The sequence below is a fragment of the Phyllostomus discolor genome, chromosome 5 (assembly GCF_004126475.2).
Source record: "Phyllostomus discolor isolate MPI-MPIP mPhyDis1 chromosome 5, mPhyDis1.pri.v3, whole genome shotgun sequence".
In the NCBI taxonomy this organism is placed as follows: domain Eukaryota; kingdom Metazoa; phylum Chordata; class Mammalia; order Chiroptera; family Phyllostomidae; genus Phyllostomus; species Phyllostomus discolor.
In genome coordinates, this window is record NC_040907.2 from 102238211 (window position 1) to 102261359 (window position 23149).

The 23149-nt window shown below is 38.1% G+C and overlaps 1 protein-coding gene across 2 annotated transcripts in view; it reads right to left on the reverse strand.

Moving 5' to 3' along the window:
• The window catches only part of EIF2AK3 (eukaryotic translation initiation factor 2 alpha kinase 3), a 91794-nt gene that overhangs the window by 18835 nt on the left and 49810 nt on the right, over window positions 1-23149 (reverse strand). Inside the window, exons 9-13 of one of the 2 annotated variants that reach the window (XR_004903351.1) lie at window positions 21584-21813; window positions 21114-21226; window positions 17710-17832; window positions 11050-11199; window positions 1744-2683 (exon numbers count right to left, since the gene is read on the reverse strand). Coding sequence is in view for 1 of the 2 variants with exons in the window: in XM_028511361.2 (XP_028367162.1) it covers window positions 1906-2683; window positions 11050-11199; window positions 17710-17832; window positions 21114-21226; window positions 21584-21813 (1394 nt within the window). In the remaining variant the exon portion in view is untranslated. The remainder of the gene's footprint in view (window positions 1-1743; window positions 2684-11049; window positions 11200-17709; window positions 17833-21113; window positions 21227-21583; window positions 21814-23149) is intronic. The other variant, XM_028511361.2, reaches the window with a different exon arrangement.

The window sequence follows — 23149 nt, forward strand, 5'->3', positions numbered from 1 at the left end:
TTCAGCTAAATGGACCAACAAAAGTTTCTTTTAGATTAAATTACTATAAATGCTTTTGGTTGCAAACAATATTCAAATAAATTATATGAGCATGTAGAATGTATCAGGCATTGTGCTAAGAATATAATAGGTAAACAAACAGACATAGCTCTTGCCCCTGTGGAAACCAGAAGACAGATAATATAATTGTGATTAGGATTATGAAGGAGAAATATCATGTTCTTTGAGGACACTGTGTATTTAAGGAACTGAGACAAATCCAGTGTGGCTTGAATGAAGAGAAGATTATAATTCTAAAGAATCAGGGGCCACAGAGTGCTAATGACAAAAATGTGACCAAAATATAAAAAAGGGAAAGGGCCTAGGTTTAACATTGAGCTCAGAGACTTGGGTCAGAATGGACAGAATGCATAACTTTTTGGACTAGGAATAAAAATTGTGGAGGAATTGTTTTTCTGGTTTACTAGAAATATTTAAACAAAATTTATCTTTACAAAAGAATGTTTTTGATATCTAGAAAAACTAAAGGGAAAATTAATTTCTTGATATTATTTTGGTACATAGAAACACACAAGAGAAATCTTTAGACAACATTGTAGCATTAAACAAATATTCACCAATATCTCATTAACACTGCAAAATCAGAATATTCAAAATTAGTAAAAACATAATGACATGCCTTTCAACTTGGCATTTTGGGTGTACACTATGTGTTAAATACAAGAAAAATGTGTATATCAGGTAACTAGTTCCATTCCAATGACAAACCTGCACCATATAACAGCCAGCACTCTCTCAAGTTAGGGATATCTGGCTTCTTGGAAGTTGTCTTCTCCCTTCCTGCCAAAATCAATCTGTGAACTTTTCATTCAGTGCACAATAATTCCTGGCAATCATCTTTGGCCCACATAAAAATCACTGAAGCAAGTGATTAGATATATGTTAACAATTACTTTGGAACACAGGAATTATTTCTAATTAGTGTCCCTGTTACTCCAAACTCTTAAAATATATTCATGGATTTAAAAAGCTCACTGCTGACTTTAAGAAGAAAATTACTCATCCAAATAGCTAATTTGGTGCCTGAAACAAATTTGTGGTTATATAAAACAAAACTGAAAATACTTAAAATGAGTCCAAGTCTATTAAGAATTTAAGTGACATCCATCAGAAAAATATGTATTTACCACACATCTATGTATATACTATGATGATCACTATGAGCATATGCAATATGGCAAAAATTAGTTAAATAAAAGTTCATATACTTATTTTAGACACATACTGAACACTGAATGTTTTAGTAAGAATCTTACATAATTTAGTATATTTCATTGCTACAATATTCAATATTTTATATATTGAAAATAGAATCAAAGATTTTAAAGTTGCAAACAATCACCTGGCTAACCATTAGTCACCTTTTATAATCCAGCTTCTCACCTCCTTCCCTAAAACCTAAACAGTTCAAGAATAGGGGCAAAAGAATGGAACTTGCCCTAATTCAGAGCTGGCTAATGAAGGAAGATATCCCTTAGGTCCCTTTCAATGTGCTAGTTCAGGACTCAATGGGAACCTGTGCCAGAGTTACTCAAAGCTGTAAGAAAATGGAATGTTTGGATTTTACTAAAACTCTTTATCTTCAGGAGACTGGGAATACTTTTTACTGTAAAATGCACATAAACACATTACAGAGGAGAATTCACAATTTCCTTGAGGTTTATAAATCATGAGATTCCTTACTTTTGCAGCAGGCTCCTTTAAGCTACTTTCCCAGATCTCTGCTCCTGATGCTTTCTCTCTCCTCCACTCTTACAAGCACTTTTATTAAAACCTGACAAATACTGAAAGTATTGCACAGGCTGTCAGTTTGAGACCTGTGGGTGATGTTCTGTAAGTACCGACCTTGAGGTCCCTGTGCATGAGCCCCTTACTGTGCAGGAACTCTACCGCCTCTGCGATCTGCAGGAAGATGTGCAGGCAGGCGCCCCTCTCCCTTTCTGCAATGCTGCTCCGGCTGTTCATCCAGTCCTTGAGGTTTTCTTTTCTGCACAGCTGCATCTGAATATAAAGATACACTTTCGGTGAACTGGGCTGGAGTTGGTCTGCAGTGTTTCTAGTGAGATCTAGACTTAAAGTGGTTGGTCTTGGAAAAGAAATAGACAATGTAGGTTCTGAAGATTTGCTACTGGAATACTTGGTAACAGTTAGTTTATTAGCGTAATTGTTGCCAACGTGCAATTGGTTGGTTTTGGGCTCTTCTTTACTGGATGCATTATCACAGCCTGAATCTTCAAATACTATTGAAGAGGAGGTTCTCTCCCTTGATCCTACATAAGGAGAAGCTTCTGAAGGACAAAGTTCAAAGGTGTGCCCCTCATCACTGCCATCCATAGTACCATCTTCCACATCACAGTCTGTAAGGCAACTGTCCTGGAGGTTGTACACTGCACCTGCTGACTCACTGATGTCTCCATGGCCTGGTCCTGAAAATTCCAGTGGAGAGAAGTGGCTCTCAGATGAACTTGTGGGACCACATGAAATCCCTACTGAAAAAGACCTGCTTCTTTGTGGTGAAGGAGCTATGATTTCAATATGTTCCTTTGTAGAGAAAGGATCCATTCTGCATATTTTAACTGATGGTGCATCCATTGGACTAGGAGAGCTAAGTGGCCAATCTGTGCTAAAAGTGGAAGAAATACAAAGGATGAGAATAAATATGTGTTGATTAAATTATGTGAACTACACCCTTTGTTTTAAAGCTTCAACTACAATATAGCCAGTTGCCAAAACACAATGATGGACAGATTAAAATAACAACATATGAGTCAAAGAATACCACATTCCATCCACTTCTTCTAATTCAAAACATTAATTTATATTTGGAACCATTATCTGGGCTTGTCACACAAGGGCAGCCAAGGCCTTTATGTGAGACACAAAGCACTGAAAGAAAACCAAGGACAGGACCCCTCGTGGCCATGACTCTGAAGCCCTGTACAAATTAGGGCAGAAGCTCACAGGGCCTGGAGACAAGGTGCCATTTCACTTGATCCTTCCATGGTCTGGCTATTAGCTGAGTCTGTAACACATGTCACTGTAACAAGGGCTGTGTTTTATACTTTACGGTAGGAATTTTACTCCAGCTGATTAGTAAATAGTCTATTTACAACTTGCTTCCTCTTTGTTATCATTTAGTAGTTTTTAAAAGGCCCTCCTTCCTATATAGCACAGAATATTTAATATAGGAATTATCTTCAGGTTTTATAAGTTCATATATTTTTAACTTCAAATAGTTGAAAACTACTAAAAAGAAGTTGTAAATTGTTAACTACTAAGAGACTGAATAAACATTTAAAAATATGTAGACAAAAGCATATAATATCTCTTACTGAAAAAGCCACTGTAAAACCCACAGTGAATTACAATGCATAGAGCCCTATCCACTAAAAATTTTAAGAATTCATTATCTGGATCAATGATGTCAGCCACATCGCAGTGTAAAAGGACCTCCAGGTCTCTTTCCTTGAAGTTACAACAAGATGGACAGCTGTAACTCAAATGATCAGTTCTCTGCCCAACACAGAAACACATCTGAGAGCTTCATGCATTGAGATATCTGAAGGTGGTGGGCTTATTGCGCAAACAGGGGAAATAGGCTAAGAAAAGACAGAGACAGGAGTCAGACCCAATCAGGAACTTGCCACAGCCCCAGCTGATGAAATTCCAGTGAAGGGCAGGGGGAGAACTCCTACTGGGCAAACTGAAAAGGCAGAGACAGTAATCGGGGCATGCATCGAGGCTGAGTCCAGGATCGGGGCAGAGAAGTGGTGCAAAGGGTGGCAGCATTCTAAAACTCACAAAGGATTCCACAGGTGCAGAAACATGCCCACCCCATCTTCCTGAGCTGCCTGGAAGTAAAATCCTTACTAGGTAGATCATGAATGGTCAGGAAAAACTTTCCAGCCTAAGTGGTCTGTACTCAATGAAGCTAATAAATCCACTAAAAAGAAAAAAGCTATAGATACCCAAACCTGTTAGCCCCCAACCACCCTCTCTCCCACAAATCCAGGGGACCTTGGTAGCAGCTGTGTCAACTCAGATCAGCTCCACTTGCAGCTACTGGCTACAGGAAGGTGGCAGTGGGAATACACAGGCCAACAGAACCATAGAGAACCACCACATCCCATCACCGTGGTGGTGCCCAGAGAATCAAGCAACAGGGTCCTAAGGGCAACACCCACCTGTTAGGGGGTATGGGGCATTTTCCATGGCTAATGTGGAACTACCCCACAGATATCCTGAAAGACAGAGCAGTGCAGCTAAGAAAAAGAAACCTTGTGCTTCAGCACCACCTACTGGAAAACAAAAGAAAGACTTCTACTTATCAACTTGCTAAACAGTGGAGTCAAATACTTAAAAAAAAAAAAAATTCATTCCCACAAATGCCGGAGCAGGAAAATAATCTATCAAGCACAACAAATAGCCAAGGTAACAAGGGAGTTCAGAAAAAAAAAGTCTCCAGAAAATAAACTTGAAGACATGAAAGACTGTGATTTAAATCACAGAGAATTCAAGAATGCAGTTCTGAAAAACTCAATGAGATACAAGTAAACTCAGAAGAGCAATTCAAAGAGCTCAGAAATAAAACCAGTAAACAAAAAGAGTACTTCACCAAAGATACCAAAACTATAAAAAAGAACCACAAAGAAATTTTGGAGCTAAGAACTTAATAAAAACATAAAACTGAGACACATACATTAAAAAAAGGTGGGGGAGGGGAAGCAGAGGACAAAATCATAGAATACCAACAAACTGAAATAACAGACAGAAACACCCAGCTAACAAGATACAGAACTACCAGAAAACAAAAGATAAAACAGAGATAGGAAATCATCATACATCAATAACTACTCTAAATTTAAGTGGACTGAACACACCAATTAAAAGGCACAGAGGAGGAATGAATTAAAAACAAAACAAAACTATGTGCTGCTTTAAGGAGACACATCTCAGCTGCAAAGACAAATATATAGCCAAACGGTGCGAGATGCTATTTCAAGCAAATGGTATCCAGAGAAAAGCAAGTGCAGCCATACTTACATCAGACAAAATACACCTCAGGATAAAAAAGGTAATAAGCAACAAAGACAATCATTTTATAATGATGAAGGGGACAAATACATCAAGAAGACATAACACTCACATATACATGCACTCAAAATGGAAGCACCAAGGCATATAAAGCAACTACTAAGAGGATTAAAAGGAGAAACTGACAAAAATACAATTACAGCAGAGGACCTAAATACCCCATTAATGGCAATGAGTAGATCATCCAAACAGAAAATCAATTAAAAATCAGCCTTAAATGACACAGTAGGCCAACGATCATCAATATTTATAGAGCTTTTCATTCTAGAACAACAGAATATACATTCTTTTCTAGTACACATGGAATATCCTTAAGTAAGGACAATGATATGTTGGGGCTCAAAACTAGCTTCAACAAATTTAAGAAGACTGACATTATACCAAGCATATTTTCTGACCATGACAACCTGAAACTGGAAATCAACTGCAAAAAAGAAAAAAATGGAAAACCCACAAATATGTGGTGATTTAACAATGTGCTACTAAATAACAACTGGGTCAAAAAAAAAAATAAGAGATCAATAGATAATAGAGACAAATGAGCAAGACCACATAATACAAAAATTTGGGGACTGCATCAAAGAGAAGGTAAAGCAGTAAAGAGAGGGTAGCATTACATGCCTACCTCAAGAAACAAGAAAAATCTCAAGTAAACAGCCTAACATTTCATCTTAAAGAAAGAGAAAAACAAATGAAGCTGAAAGTAGAAGGAAGGAAATAACAATTAGAGAATTAAATGAAACACAAAACAAAAAGACAATAGAAAAAAAAATGCAACAAAGAACTATTTCTTTGAAAATTAATAAAATCAACAAATCTCTGGCTTGACTCATTAAGGAAAAACTTAAATAAAGAAAATCAGAAATGAAAGAGAAGTTAAAATGAACACCACAGAAATACAAATGACTATTACAAGTATACTATGAAAGGTTATAAGCCACCAAATTTGATAACCTAAAAATATGGACAAGTTCTTAGCAATATATAAACTTCCTAGACTGAAAGATAAAGAACTAGAAAATCTAAATAGACTGATCAATAGTAAGAAAATTGAAACAGTCATCAAAAACCTCCCAAAAATAAAAGTCTAGGCTTTTAGTGACGGCTAAACCACTAGTCAGATGGCTTCACTAGTGAATTCAACCAAATATTCAAAGGAGATTTAATAACTCTCCTCTAACTTTTCCAAAAAATTGAAGAAGAGGCTATAATTCCTAACTCATTACTCTAATACCAAAACTTGGCAAGAACAACACCCACCCACACCCAAAATCACAGACTAGTATCTATGATGAATACAGATACAAAAATCCTGAACAAAACATTGGCAAATTAAATACAACAATACAGACTTCCGGCAAGATGGAGGAATAGGTGGGCGCACCGTACCTCCTCGCACAACCAAGAACAAAGCAACAATAATTTACAACAATGATTTGCAGTCATAATATCAGAACTGTCAGAGGATTTATCTAAATGGAAGACAGACAGCCTAGAAGTTGAAGTAGACCCGTACATCCAGACTGGTAGGGGACTACGAGCCGAGCGAGCAGGCGTGGGGCTGGCGCGGGTCGCAGGCGCGCGGAGGTCGGGGGAAATTTGGCGCAGAATCGGCGCGACGGCAATCCGGGACGCAGGAGCCAGCGCAGTGGTGTAGCGGTGATCCCTGAGTACGCAAGCGGCGGCTGGGGGAATCAGTGGGGCAGCGAATGGGGATCAGGGCAGAGCTCACAGCCCAGAAGCCCAGGGAAGTGTCTGACTCCAGGAGAACGGAAGGGTCGCCATTGATCCCTCCTGTCCCCGCTCCCGCCCCTGCCCCCACATATAACGTCACAAGCTAGCGACTGGGGCGCCCAGCACCGGTGAACACCTAAGGCTCCGCCCCCCACCGTAACAAGAGCGACCAGACCGGAGAAAAAATAAATAAATAAGTAAAATAATAGGAGAGACAGGGAAAGACGTAAGATATGTTTCCAGCAGAACAGATCAGACCCCCAGGACTCATCCTTTTGAGTGACCAAGAAATAGCCAATCTATCAGATGCACAGTTCAAAACACTGGTGATCAGGAAGCTCACGGAACTGGTGGATTTTGGATCCAAATTACATGAAAAAATGCAGATTACCATAAAAGGGATGCAGGAAGACACACGGAGAAGAGCCAATTGTGAAAGGAAGGAATCTGAATCTCAAAACAACACAGTGGACCAGAAGGAAGATAGAATCAACCAAGCAGGAGAGCATGATGCAATAAGAATTCAAAAAATCGAAGAAAAGCTTAAGACCATCGAGGACACCTTTAAACGTTCCAACATCCGAATTATAGGGGTACCAGAAGGGGAAGACCAACAAGTGGAAAAGTTATTTGAACAAATAATAAAGGAGAACTTCCCAAACTGGCAAAGGGAACAGTCTTCCAAGAAATCCAAGGAGCGCAGAGAGCCCCAAAGAAGTTGGACCCAAGAAGAAACACACCAAGGCACATCATAATTACATTAGCCAAGGTAAAAACGAAGGAGAGAATCCTAGAAGCAGCAAGAGAGAAGGGGACAGTAACCTACAAAGGAGTTCCCATCAGACTGTCAGCTGATTTCTCAAAAGAGACCTTACAGGCAAGAAGGGGCTGGAAAGAAATATTCCAAGTCATGAAAGACAAGGACCTACATCCCAGATTGCTCTATCCAGCAAAGCTCTCATTTAGAATGGAAGAGAAGATAAAGTGCTTTTCAGATAAGATCAAATTAAAGGAGTTCATCATCACCAAGCCCTTACTTTATGAAATGCTAAAGGGACTTATCTAAGAAAAGAAGATAAAGAAAAGACATGTATAGTAAAAGGACAGCAAACTCACAATTATCAACAACCACACCTAAAGCAAAACCAAAAGAAACTAAGTAAACAACTAGAATAGGAACAGAACCACAGAAATAGAGGGCACAAGGGGGGGCTAGCAGTAGGGGTGGGAGGAGGAGAGAGGGGGAAAAGGTATAGAGAATAAGTAGCATAGAATGTAGGTTGAAAATAGATCGGGGGAGGGCAAGAATAGTACGGGAAATATAGAAGCTAAAGAACTTATAAGTATCACATATGGACATGGACTAAAGGGGGAGGAAGGTGGGTGGGAGAGGGGGCACAGGGGGGAGGGGAGTGAAGGGGGAAATGGGACAACTGTAATAGCATAATCAATAAAATATATTAAAAAAAAATACAACAATACATTAAAAGGATCATATGTCACAATCAAGTGGAGTTCAATCAGGGGTCCGAGGATGGTTAAACATAGGCAAACTGATTAATGTGATAAACCACATAAACAAAACAAAGGATAAAAATCATATGAACAGATACAGAAAAAGCATTTGACAAGATACAACATCCATTTATAATTAAAACACTCAATTATAGTAGGTATATAGGGAAGTATCTCAACATAATAAAGTGCATATATGAAAAACCCTAAGCTAAAATCATACTCGAAGGTGAAAAACTGAAAGCTTTTCCTCTAAAATTAGGAACAAGACAATGATACAAACTCTCTCCACTGTATTCAACATCATTCTGGAAGTCCTAGCCAGAGCAATCAGACAAGAGAAAGAAATAAAAGACATCCAAGTAGGAAATGAAGAAGTAAAACTGCCACCTTATGCAGATGACATGATTCTGTATACAGAAAATCCCAAAAAAGCCACCAAAAAAGTATTATAGAAACAATAAACAAATATAGGAAAGTGGCAGAATACAAAATCAATGTACAAGAATTTGCTGCATTCCTATACACTGACAGTGTTAGGAATAGAAATGAACAAAACTTTCCATTTGCAATCACAACAGAAATAAAATACCTAGGAATAAACTTAACAAAAGATGTGAAGGACCAATACTGAAAAGAAGAAGGTGTGGAAAGAAAATGAAGAAAGCAAAGAAATGGGAAGATATTCCATGTTACAGACTGGAAGAATTGACATAGTTAAAAAGGCCTTATTACCTAAAGTAATATACAGATTTAATGCAATTGCTGACAAAATCCCAATATTTAAAAAAAAAAATTGAACGAAAACATCATCAGATTTGTATGGAACCACAAAAAAAATCCCAAATTCTAAAAGCAATCCTGAGGAAAAAGAACAAAACTGGGGGTATCACACTCCCTGACATTAAATTATACCACAAAGCTACAACAATCAAAACAATATGGCATTTGCAGAAAACAGTTACACATGCCAATGGAACAGAACTGAGATCCCAGAAGTAAACTGACATGTACACGGGCAACTAATTTTCAACAAAGCGACCAAAAAAGATACAATGGAGAAAAGAGAGTTTCTTCAATAACTGGTGTTGGGAAAATTAAAAAGCCAAATGCAAAAGAATGAAACTAGACTGCACTTGACACTATCCATAAATATTTACCCAAAATGACTTAATAACTTAAATATGAGAACTGAAACAATAAAGTACATAGAAGAAATCATATGTACTAAATTTATAGATCTTGGTCTCAGAAAAGATTTTATGAATTTGACCCCAAAGGCAAAAGTAGTAAAATAAAAAATAAAAAAATAAATGAATGGAACTGCATCAAACTAAAAAGCTTCTGCACAGCAAAGGAAACCATCAACAAAACAAAAAGGTATTCAACTGAATCGAAGATATTTGCAAACAATATCTCCGATAAGGGGCTAATATTCAAAATATACAAAAATCTCATACAACTCAACACCAAACAATGTAATTTAAAAAATGGGCAAAGGACCTGAACAGACATTTCTCCCAAAAAGACATACAAATGGCCAACAAATATATGAAAAGATGCTCAACTTTGCTATCTATGAGAAAAATTCAAATCAAACCACAATGAGATACCACCTCATACCTGTTAGGATGGCTATCATAGATAAGACAAAAAGTGTAGGAGAGGTTGTGGAGAAAAAGAAATCTTCATATATGGCTGATGAGAATGTGAACTGGGACAGCCACTATAGGAAACATTATGTGGGTTCCTCAAAAAATTAAGAATAGACATGACTATCTAACCACTATGCTGTACATATAAAACTAATCCAGAATAATACTGAATGTAAACTGTTATTTAAAAAATAAGAACTGGAGCTATCATATGACCTAGTACTCCCTCTTCCAGGTAGCTACCTTAAAAATTTGAAAATATTTATTCAAAAAGATATATATGTCCTTATGTTCATTGTAGCATTATACATGATAGCCAGGACATGAAACAACCTAACAGTCCTTCAACAGATGACTGGATAAAGAAGTGGTACATATATACAACAGAATACTACTCAGCCATAAGAAAAGATGAAATATTGCTATTTGTGACCACATGGAAGATCTTGAAAGTATCACACTAAGCAAAGTAAGTCAGATGGAGAGGACCACATGATTTCATTCATGTGGGACTATAAAACAAAAAGCAATAAACAAAGAAAACAAGCAAATAAACTCAGAAACAACAACAGAAGGATGATTACCAGAAGGGAAGGGGGATGGAGGGAGGATGAGGAGAGTAAAGGGTGTCAAATATATGGTGACATATGGACAACTGACTGGGTGGTGAGCACACAGTACAATAAACAGATTATATATTATGGAATTATACACCTGAAAGTTATATACTGTTATTAAGCAATGTCACCCCAATAAATTTAATTAAAAATTCATGTTCTGGACAAAAAAAAATCATGTTTAAATACTAAATGAACTTTCATTTAACAAGTGACTGCAGAATGTTCCAAAACATGGTGAGAGAATAGTAATCTGCTGTTACTTCTTTTAAAAAGTCATCTCTAAAGTTATAGAAATAACATTTTGTTTGCATAAGCAAAAAACTAACCTGAAAGAAAATACTGTTTTTTAAGTTTGTATCTAACAATATTACCTTTCATCTTTCAGCCAAATTTCATCCATTTTTTCTTGCCACTTCTCTGGTGGTGCTTCCAACCAAGCATTAAAATATCTAACAATTCCTGGGTGTTCAAGCTTGGCTAAGGCTTTAACTTCTCGCATTACCTTTTCCCGAGCCAATTCTCTGAAATAGAGAAAAAAAGGAGAAACTGAAGGATGCTCTGATCTCAACAAGTAATCATATCCAAGAGTGAGAAATAAAATAAAATTCTCCCTAGGATCTAAAATTAGAAACATGAATTAGCCTAGTGGTATAATTCTAAAAAGTCAATATTAAGTCCTGTACTTAAAAAAAAATACATGTTTAGTATTGTCTGTTTGTTTTAGTTCTAGAATTAAGTGCTACAAGCAAGGCTATTGCCTCATTGAAAAAAAACTTTCTTAGCTTATGAAAAATGGATGAGTACAGACCTTTAAAGATTATTGCTTAATCTTCTTTAATGAATAAAAGGATGAATAGGTACAAAGTCAATTATTCAGAAAACAGAGCTCAGTATCACAGCTCAGGAAGATGGAGAAGGACCACCGAACAGGGTACATATTACAATCCAAAAAGTGTCCTAACATGTTTGTTTAAAGCAAGCCCCAACCACTGAATATCACAGGCAATGAAGTTTAATGATAAAGCATCTGGATTTGACCTTTTGCTGTGATAGCTTTGCTGATTAATCTAATCTCATATTTCTAGGGATCCTGCTATCACCTGAAACAACATAAGTACAAGTTAAATCTGCTTTCTTCCCCAGGAGGTGGTCAGCTACTCCCACTTTCACCTCTGTACTTCATTGTTACTGTCCCCACTCTGGGATCCCCAGTATGTTTCTGAATCTGTCAACTTCTCGGTCCAAACTTACCAAAACCTACCAGCTCCTCCTCTCATTTCCTTACACTCATTCCTTCCTTGTCTGTCCCCACTGCTACTGCACTAGTATTCTGTATCTTAAGACTAAACTTCTGCAAAAATAAATCTGTAGGAGGGTGCAGCCAGAGGGTCCCCAAAAGAAGGACTTGTAATGGGGTTCAGAACTCAAAGTGTCCAGGATATATTAGAAAGAGATATAGGATGCCTTCACCCTCCACCACAGGTGTGAGTTGGGGGAAGGGACACAGAGGCTGTTTTGCATAGCAACTAACCTTTGCAGCTAACCTCTGGTGTGGTCACTTAACATATCTATAACCTTTAACTGGTTGCACAGATATGTTAAATAGCTGTGGCCAAGCTCTAAGCCAGGGAGATGGAAGGAACTTCCCTCCAAGATGTAAGTGGGAGGCAACTCCCCCTAGTTACAGCACCTGCATGAGAACTTGGAGATAATTGGCTCCATGACATGGGGCCACCCCTGAGCAGACTCTTGATGGAGCCCAGTAAAGCTGGAAGGATATTTAAACCCAGACTTTGTGGCCACTGAAGAGAGAACCATGCGGTTTTGGCTGAGTGGAGTCTTCTGCAGGAGACTTCTGTAAGAAGAGGGATCATGCAGCTGTGGCAGTGAGGAGAAGCACATGCTTTGGCCAGAGTGGGGGAACCACCCCTTGCCCCCGCAGCCATGAGAAGAATCACCATGCGGCTTTAGCTGGAGATCCCAGCAATATAGCCAATGGTGCTGGGAACCGAGGAAGGCCTACCAGCTGAGCATGGATTACTGGGAAGAACAGGGAGCTGCCTGAGCCATGGACTTCTATTTCTTTTCCTGAGATACAGTACCCCAGACCAGGCAAAGGGAGGAAGGAAGGACTGTGTGTGTTTGTGGGTGTTTTAAGGGACTTTGGGATTTTGATGAAGACATTAAGTCATTACTCTTAAGGCTGTGTAACTTGAATAAATAATTTCCTTTTCACCAATCCCTAATGTCAGGATGGGCAGTGTAGGACAAGTGGGAATCTAGTTACAATTAGCATTTTGGACTACAAATATGGCCACCATTTGGACTACAAGTAATATGGCAACTGAACTCTGACTCAGAAGAGGTGACTGACATCAGACCAGGAGCCACCAATGCTAAGTTGCTTCTTTGTTCACCAAGACCCAATCCTTGGCTCCCGCGCGAAGTCCAGCCATATAAAACTCCCAGCCTTTCCCTTCTCACGCGAGGTCTTTTCTTAGCCCCTTCTCCAGGCGGGGAAAACGTCGCCCGGGAGCACAAACTTCCACAATAAAGCTCATCTGCCTGTTTCCATGGCTAATTGGCTGTTTATTTTCTCGGTGGGGTCTAAGAAAACCTTACACCTAACATGGAGAGCTATAATTCTCTGGCTTAGGGAAAGGCAAACCTAGTACAGGGGGACCCCAGGAGAAACAGGGGTCAATTCGGTAGCATTGTGGGACCGTCTTCCCTAGTGGCCAGTAGGGGAGGATCATGGGAGACCACATGGGCAGTAGCTTTAAAGTAATGCAACTACTTGTACATGCACAGTAAAGCCCACCAAAACTAGCCAGGAAGGATCCCCCTATAAGAATAGAGTCCCTCCAACCTATGAGGTCAATCTCTGCTTGGAGTTGGCCTGCTCCCATGTTCTCTTCTATAAACTCTGGGTGTTTAGTTCAATTCTTTGTCCCGATCACTAAGAACCTGGTTACCTGTGCCCACCTGTGACAAATCTAACATTCTTTTCTCTGACCCTTTCCTCACATTAGCCATCTATGTGCACACCACCTCCAGTTGTAAGAAGGTGCAGCCAGGAGGCCTCCACAAGAAGGACTGTAATGGGGTCCAGAACTCAGGGTGTCTAGGAAATATTAAAAATATGGGATGTCCTTATCCCCACAGGTCTGAACTGGGGGATAGGATAAATGGAGCAGGGCCATTGAGTTGTTTTTTGCATAGCAACAGTTTTGCAGATAACCTCTGGAATGGTCATTTAACATATTTATAACCTTTAACTGGTTTCGTAGATATGTTAAATAGCTGTGGCCATGCTTTGAGCCAGGGAGAAGGGAGTGACTTCCACTCAAGATGTAACTGGGATGCAACTCCCCCTGGTTACAGAGCCTGTCTGAAAGCTTGGAGATGATTGGCTCCACACCACGGGGCCATGTCTGCCCAGACTTACTGTGGCAGCCCAGAAAAGCTGGAAAATGCAGGAGTACTGGCAAGTGTAGCTGATTGTGGGAGGAGTTGGGAATGGGGCTATAGAGGAAGATTAGTGCTGGGATTTAAAACCCAGGTGTGACAGCCATGATAAGGACTACCACACAGCTTTGGCCGGGGAGAATCATGTGGCTTTGGGTCTCCCTTTGTCACACAGCTTAGGAAACTGGAAAGCAAGATGTAGCATCAATGCAGAGTTCTCTCTCAGCAGTTTGGAAGAATACAGGAGAGATGCTGCAGGAAGGAAAGGGGGGAAAAGGACTCTTGCTATGGGCCATGAGAAGGTGCCATGTGGTTTTGGAATAAGAACTGGAGATCCTGGCGACACAGCTGATGGTGCTGGGAACCAAGGGTGGCCTACCAGGTGAACAAAGTTTACTGGGAAGAACTGGTGGCTGCCTGAGCCACGGACTACCGTTTCTTTTCCTGAGATATGATACCCCAGACCAGGCAAAGGGAGGAAGGAAGGACTGTGTGTGTTTGTGGGTGTTTTAAGGGACTCTGGGATTTTGATGAAGACATTAATTCATTACTCTTAAGTTTGTATAACTTGAATAAATAATCCCTTTCCTATTCACCAATCTCTAACATGGAGAACTATAATTCTCTGGCAGTGAGCAAGGCAAACCTAGTACAGGGGACCCCAAGAGAAGCGGGGGCCAATTCAGTAACGTTGTGGGATCCCCTTCCCTGATGGGTAATCTGGGAAAACCATGGGAGACCACATGTGCAATAGCTTGAAAGTAATACAACTATTGCACATGCACGGTAAAAGACCGCCAAAACTAGCCAGGAAGGATCTGCCCTATAAGAATAGAGTCCCTCCAGCCCACAAAGTCAATCTCTGCTTGGAGTTGGCCTGCTCCCATGTTCTCTTCTATAAACTCTGGGTGTTTGGTTCAATTCTTTGTCCCGGTCACCAAGAACCTGGTTACCTATGACTACCAGTGACATGGTCACCTCTACTCTGATCACTTCATTCTCTGTTCAAAAGCATAACAGTGTACAAAATGAAATCTAAACTCCTTTGCTTGACACTGAAGGTGCTACGACCCATCTTTTTCATCTTCTCTTCTACACCCTCTCCTAATTCTTACCCTTGCCAGAACTCTCACCATTTTCTGTACCACCCTTGAGTACTTGCCTAGAGCATTCACTCAGGACATGTCAGGTACTTGGCCATCCCTTCCCTACACACCTATCTACTGAGGGATAGGCTACTCTTGAACACTCAGCACAGAAGTCACTACCTCCACAAACCTTGCCTTTCCTGACTGCCTTTTCAGCTACATCTGTGCTTTTTCATGACAAGCTATTTACTTAGATGAATCACGGGTCACAATATTCATTGCATTGTAACTATCTGAGTATATATACAAAAACCTCAAATAGTTATAGGTTCTTGAGCTCAGAAGCCTTTCCTATGTGTTGCCTTGCACATGTAAATATTTAAACTATTCGAAAATTACATACTAAAGAAATGAATTAGTCCCATAGTACTCAAACCATCCCATCCTTGTGTCCCTGCATGGCATTGGCCCAGCTCCCAGTGGAAAGTAAGGTCCAATGCACAGGACCCACACCCATGGACAGGTTCTGCCGTGGGGAATCAGACCTGCATTGTACCTAGGCCACTTTGAGACTTGCTTTTGCTAAAATTCCCTCACCATGAATTGAGGCAGCAAGTGCTTACTATAACTCTTAAAGTCTGTGCTAAACCTCCCCAGTATGGAGTGTAACTGGTTCAAACACTTTTGCCCTTGGTCTGCAACATCCTTCTCTTTGAAGTAATTAGTGGCATCCTCTCCTTTGTTTTCTGGAAAAGGTAACCACCTAAAGTGAACCTATGCATAGTAAATGAGGACCATCATGTAATGTGCCCAGAAAAGCAATAAAAGCCTGTCAAGGCAAGGGTTGGCACACTCTCCTCTTGAGCGAGTGGCTGAGGCTCTGCAAGGTGCTCTCCCCTTGAAAGAGTGGCCATGCTGTCCCTTTTCCTCCACAGGACTCGGTAGCCCATGTGAATTTGTCTCGTCTCATCCATAACACTGCAGACCCCATGAGCCAGGGACCATGTCACCTATCTGTTGGACAGAACATCTTACTACCAGTTAGGAAAGACTGGCAGTTAGTGCACATTTATCAAGAATCCATGCTAAGTAAAATAAACTAGGCAGAGAAAGACAAATAAATATGATACAATTTCACTTATATGTGGAATCTAAAGAACAAAATAAGCTAACAAATAAAATAGAAACAGACTCATAGATACAGAGAACAGACTGACATCTGTCAGAGGGGAGGGGAGTTGGGAAGCTGGGGGAAAAAGGTGAAGGGACTAAACAAAAACAAACGAAATACAAAACTCACTGACACAGATAACAGTAAGGTGATTACCAAAGGGAAAGTGGGGTGAAGGAAGGAAGAATAGAGTAAGGGGGGGTAGGGTGGAAATGATGATGGAAGGAGAATTGACTTTGGGTGGTAAACATACAATATACAGATGATGTATTATGAATAGTACACTTGAAACCTATATAATTTGATTAACCAATGTCACTCCAATAAACTCAACAAATTTATTTTGGAAAAGAAAAAAAAATCCATAGGAGCCTTCTACAATAAGTAGAAAGGAAGGTACTACTGAAAGCTCATCATCTTAAGCATCATATTGTTCTGAGCCAGAAATTCTACTTCTAGGAATCTATCCCAAGGAAACAGATGTGATCAAATATTTATATAAAAGGTGCTGTATAAAGGGTGCATAGACAAAGCCAAAGAGGGGTAGGATCAAAGGTAGGAGGTGGGGCTGGCTGGGGTAGCAGGGGAGTAGTGGGGAGAAAATGGAGATAACTGTACTTGAAAAAAAAAAAAGAATTAGCAAAAAAAAAAAAAAAGAAGGTGAACTTTGCAAAGTTATTTTTAATTGTAACAAATTGGAAACTTAAATATTTAACAATACAAGACAGTTAAATATAATACAGCACACATATTAACTGGATTATCCAACTATAAAAACACTTTTAATATATTTTAACATTTTAATAAAATACTTAATAATATGGAAAATGCTGAGGATGCAATGAAGGAAGCAAGAGATGAAACTATACTGAATTGATAACTAGGTAAATTTATGGCCAGAAAAAAAGCAAAAGGAAATACTCTAAAATGCTAATGTGGTTATTACCAGGCAGGAAAGATACAGATAATTTTTGTTTTAATACTTTTTATTATTTTCCATAATACTGATTGTTTTTAAATGGTGCTACATATTACAATCTATAGTTACTAAAATTTATTATGGGGAATTTCTGAGTTATTAAAAATACAACACAAGAGCACATTTTTAAAAAATAGATTCAAAGCAACTAAAGTAGATCACGCCTTTTAGACACCTAGTTACCTGGTAGCACTTACATATAAGATTCAGAAGGTCAGAGACTGTTCTCTATAGTCTCTTTGGGGTATAGTAAGAAGGACATATTGCCTACGAGATTAAATTATAAGGTACTAATTCCAAGTTTACTAAAATTACCATGTATTACCTGTTGGGGAGACGGATTCTCTTGATAGCATAATTGCAGTCATCTACTTTGTTTCTAGCTTCAAAGACAACTCCAAACCCACCACGGCCCATGCACTGAATTGGCTCAAAATCTGTTAGATATCTAAAAAAAAAAAGTTAATTAATTAGAGTTTTAAATTTTGTAGTATGTAATAATCAGTTCAATCGTATTTCATGACATATAAAATGTATAAATTCAGCAAGTCTCATAGAACTTATTTTAATAAAGCATGTAAATTCTACTAATAGCATTCTTTGTTTTGTTTGTATAAACTGAGCAAACACACTCTAATGTTTTCACCAGGAAATTTATTAAAGTATAAAAGCTCCTGTTTCATTGGGAATCACATTTTCTATTGTATTTTTTTTCCATTGCCACTTAACTCCCTTATACCTCCCACCCCAGGAATCACTTGGGAATCACTTATTCTTAAAGCAACTGTACTACTGTTCTGTCCTATCTAATACTTTCCATCACCTATCAAAATATTATATTCTTAATTCTTTAACCTTTAGGTTAGAGAATCTCTAACAGAGTACCTCCTGTAGTATTCTGTACTCAATTTAAACATGTATTTTAATATTGTGTCAGTACCTGTAACCTTTATTTAATTGATCCTATCATAATAATTAGGTACTTTTCAAGTCAGAAACCACTCTAGCGACCAAAGCTGTCTGAAATTGGCTGAGTTGCCTCATGAGTCAGTATGCGCAGGCCCACAAGTATTCAGACAGAAGCTAACTCAGCATCTGTCACTGACAGATGGACCTCCACATTGTAGCAATTTCTCCCTTTAGTGTCTGACCTCACAACCAACTTGTACCAGGCTCTCTCACATTTTAGGGCTTTACTTCTACTGTTTGCTCTAGGGGATGGCCTACTTCTTTGTATTGAATGAAACTATTCTTCCTTCATTCTGCTCATCTCACTACCTCTGTAAGCCCTTCCTAGACCCCCATCTTAATGTTCTCATAGCACTTTGCTCACAGTTGTTTGAAATATTTAAACTTAACATTTTGCAGTTATTGCATGCAACTCATTCTCCTTACTGCCACTGAATTGTGGGGGCCTTGAATGCAGCAATACATTCTTATTTCTCTTTGTATTTTCACAGACTGGGCTTACCTGGCAAATAGAAGGTCTAACAAATATCTGCTGAAGAATACATGAATTAATAAGTGAATGTATGAATGCATGCATGCATGCTGTGGAACTTTTCTTTCAACCATACGGGGGAAGAGTTGAATTAGATTATCTTTCATATCTCTTATAAGGCTAAATTTTTTAATTTATGATTTGCACACTCAAGTTAATTTAGTAGTTGGCTCAGCTGGTTAGAACACAGAGAAGAAGCAATAGATCCCAACCTTCCATGACTAATTACCTTCACAGAGAATGACAAATAATAATCTGTACCCCTAAAAATAGCTAGACAAGGTACTTCCGTACAAATCCATCTCCCCAGCTGCAAAAGCCTATGAAGTTCATATACTGCTCCTAGAGGGCCAAGAATTACCTTCCTATATTAAAGAAAACATCTATATGAAAATGGGTATATCTTCTAAAAAGAGAAACATCTTTTATATGCTTACAAACTCTGTAAGTATTTATCACCTTGCCTAAGGTCCCAACTGATAAACAACAAAGTTGGGACTGGGACTCATGACTGAATCCAGAGCTCATACTCTTAATAATGCCTAGAATATAGAAGGTGCTCAACATATATTAATTATTATTATAGAGCTCCTGTATTTTAAAAGCTATTAACTGTACTTTTGATAATGGATAAAGTTAAAGGAAAATTAAGTCATTTAATTGTAGAGTACATTACTCTAAATTTCTTCACAACAGCTTTACAAATATATATATATATATATATTCATCACACCTCATTCCTCCACCTCCTTCTCATCTCCAGCTTACTTATGATTTAAGGTTCAATTAAAATGTGACTTATTTATGATGTCCTCTTGAATCATCACAACCAGAGTTAGTCACTTCATTCATTGCTTTTTCTAATGTTTATGTTTTACCCAGCATTATCTTCCCCCATAGGCTTTAAGCTCTTCCAGAATAAGCCCAGTCTTTCTGTTTCTCCCAAAGCCTGAAATACTGACCTGCACAGTTGTTCAGACTAAAAGTTGAATAAACAATGAATGCCTTCTATAGCAGGTTACCCACAGGAAGCTGTCAGGTTCTTTGTTCTCTCCCTCTTTCTTACTGCCTGCTGGTATTGCTGGTCACTGACACATTAGCATCTCTATTAGCAGGGTCTTAAAGCCCTTACCACTTCTTAGTCACCTAGTAAATTTTGCTTTGAGAAACTAGTAGTTAAAACAAATTGATTACAACAAGTTCTCAATTTTTGATAATACAGTATGAATGCACCTTAGATAAATTAAGTCTATAGATAATCAAAACATCACACATTTTAGCTGTAATGTTCAATCTTTTGTCATAAAACCATTATCCTAGTTATAACAGTAAGGTTCTATATCTTTTCCTTGTCCCCATTTAACTACAGTGCTAAGTATAATGTCAATACAAAGGGAAAAAGTAGTGATACTCCATGTAATATGGAAAATGAACTACAGCACCATTTCCTGTACCACAAGCATCAAATCTCCATGTGTGACAGATTGCTCAGAGGCTCTAATTAAAAAAATAAAGATTTTATTATTTATTTTTACAGGTAGGGGAAGGGAAGGAGAAAGAGAGGGAGAGAAACATCTATCGGCTGCCTCTCAATGTGCCTCAGGCGGGGACTGAAACCATGATCCAGGCATGTGCCCTGACAGGGAATTGAACTGGTTATCTTTTTCGCTTTGCGGAATGTGGCCCAACAACTGAGCAACACCAATCAGGGCCAGAGGCTCTCCTTTTATTTTATTTTCAAATTATTCAAATTGACTACTTTTTAGGCAACCTACTTACCATTTCTGCCTTTAAAAATGATCTATTCTATTGGCATATTTCCCCATCCTCCTACTTCTAATCTAGACAGAATAAAGATGAAATAAATGAGGATTAAGTCACATACGGAGATTTATATTGTAGTCAAATAAAACAATAATTATTTAGTATCATTAATGCTGAGCCCAAGTACACGGTAGACCCTCAACAACTAAATTATCTGATAAAAACTTAAAAGTTGGTGGCTGAAGTTCTAAACTTCTATAACACTCTCTTTCTACCCATTTTAGGATACATACACTTTGAATAAGCTTAAGTTACTTGAGGGTTAAGTGTATGTTTTATTTACCTAGATAGTCACACATTAAAAATACAGTTAAACAAGATCTTAGTCTAGAGGCCATTTCTTCTTTGATCTAAGAGTTAACACCAGAAGCTACCACACACAGATATTTTATGACAACTCTCACCGTGATATATATCCAGATTTTTTTATGTCGTTCCAGCTACTGTCATTAGCTTCTCCACTCACAGAATCATATTTATTTTCAGTTTGGCATTGAGTTTCAGATTCTTTCCTTTGCTGGTAAGGTGGGGGAAAAATCACTATCAGTACAAAGATGAATGAAAGTTAGCTAACAATCTCAGGCTATAAAATAACATGGAAACATAAATAGTACTGAGAAAAACAAAAGCATTATAAAAAACACAGAATACTGCATCACCCTTGTGAAATGGAAGGGGAATGACCCAGATGGAAGTCAGACTGCTATGCATTGAGGAGAAATGAAAGGTAAGGAAGTGGAAATGGCATATGGGTAACAATGACTTACAGTAAAACTTAAGTAAATGTACCCCTCACCCCCGCCCCCCACATTCACAATTAGTTTTCTAAACTCTTAACACTTTGAAATACATTAGATTCTAAAATATGTCTTACTCTGTGAGATTGAGGATGGAAAAGTCTGCACACAATAAAAGTTGTTGCTATGATACAAAACAGAATAGTTAAAGCTATTTCCTTCCACCAATGTAAGAGGAGAACAGGGTCCTTTTTGCGGACATTCTTGTTGTGATTTGGGTTGTCGAGAAATCTGACTGTCATCTGTGTGTTCCTTATGCTCCGTTTGCTCCTTTCCCTCTGGTAGTATGGTAGATAATAACCATTATCTTGAAATACAAACATTAAAAGGTTATTTAAATTTTTTAAAAGACAATCCAAAGCAGATGTATCTGTAATTACTGAAAATTATTAATTTTTCCATGACTTATGACATTAACTCCTTTTACAGAAGTTTTATCTCTTCTTTATCACATTTAATGGCCTCATTTACCCAACTTTTTCTTTTTTACTATGCAAATATATTTTCCTTTATCCCATAAGCATTTAAATATTCTTCATACTGAGTGGTGATTGTTGCAGGGGAGGGGGGGTGAGTGGAGGTGGAAGAGCATATAGGGAGGATAAGATAATGGAAAAAAATACAATAAGAAATGAACTATTAAAAATAATTTTCTAGTCTAGAATAAGACTAGAAAAAATGTAAGGGCCAACCCACTCCTTACTTCATTAATAATTAAATCCTTTAAATGAAAAAAAGAATTAGACAGTACTCAACTTCCTTGAAGGACTTTAAACTTTACTTTTACTTAGCATCACCCGAAGCCAAATTTTACCATGAATCATTCTTCACAGGCTGAAAGGAAAATATTTCCACCACACTGCTTGATTCATTCTAGGTTGTCTAAATGAGTTTGTCTAGAAAGCAGACTGTCTTTTTTGTCTTTTATATTGTATTAACGTAGGCAGATTACAAAATTCTCGCATATCTGGAGTTTGATCAAATCAGATAAAGACTGGTGTTTCTTGTTCATAGCCCTCTGGGTTTGTTTGTTTGTTTTTATCAATTTAAATTCTACAATTATTTCCCAGTCCTAATATCTAATGTAACTGATGAGGAATCTATGTTTTTATCTAGTGCAAATTTGAGGACTTTATTTTTTTTATATCTAACTGCTCAAAAGGCCTTTGTATCTTATCATATGCCAATTTTAAATACATGGGAATGTATTTCATGCCAAAGTTCACCTATTCTTTACTTTTGCAATAATTTCCATTGTCTGCAAACAAAATTAAAATACCTTATTTTACAGTAGTTTCACATAGCTCTATGAAAACACATATTTTCTTCATTATACATATTCATTTTATATTGACTACATTATATCAGCTGATAATTAAATAAAAACTAATAAGAACTAATGGTTATTGAACATTTATTTGCCAGGCACGGTATTAAGATTGTACACACATTATCTCAGACCTCACAACAACCCAATAAATAGACATCATTACAATCCTTGTTTTACAGATGACACACACAGTAGTTAGATGCCCAACCCAGCATGTGGCAAAACAGATTTGAACGTTGGCAACCTGACTTTGCAGCTTGCACCTTGGCCACTATTCACAATATTGCTTTCTATAGTATTTTATTTTTCCACC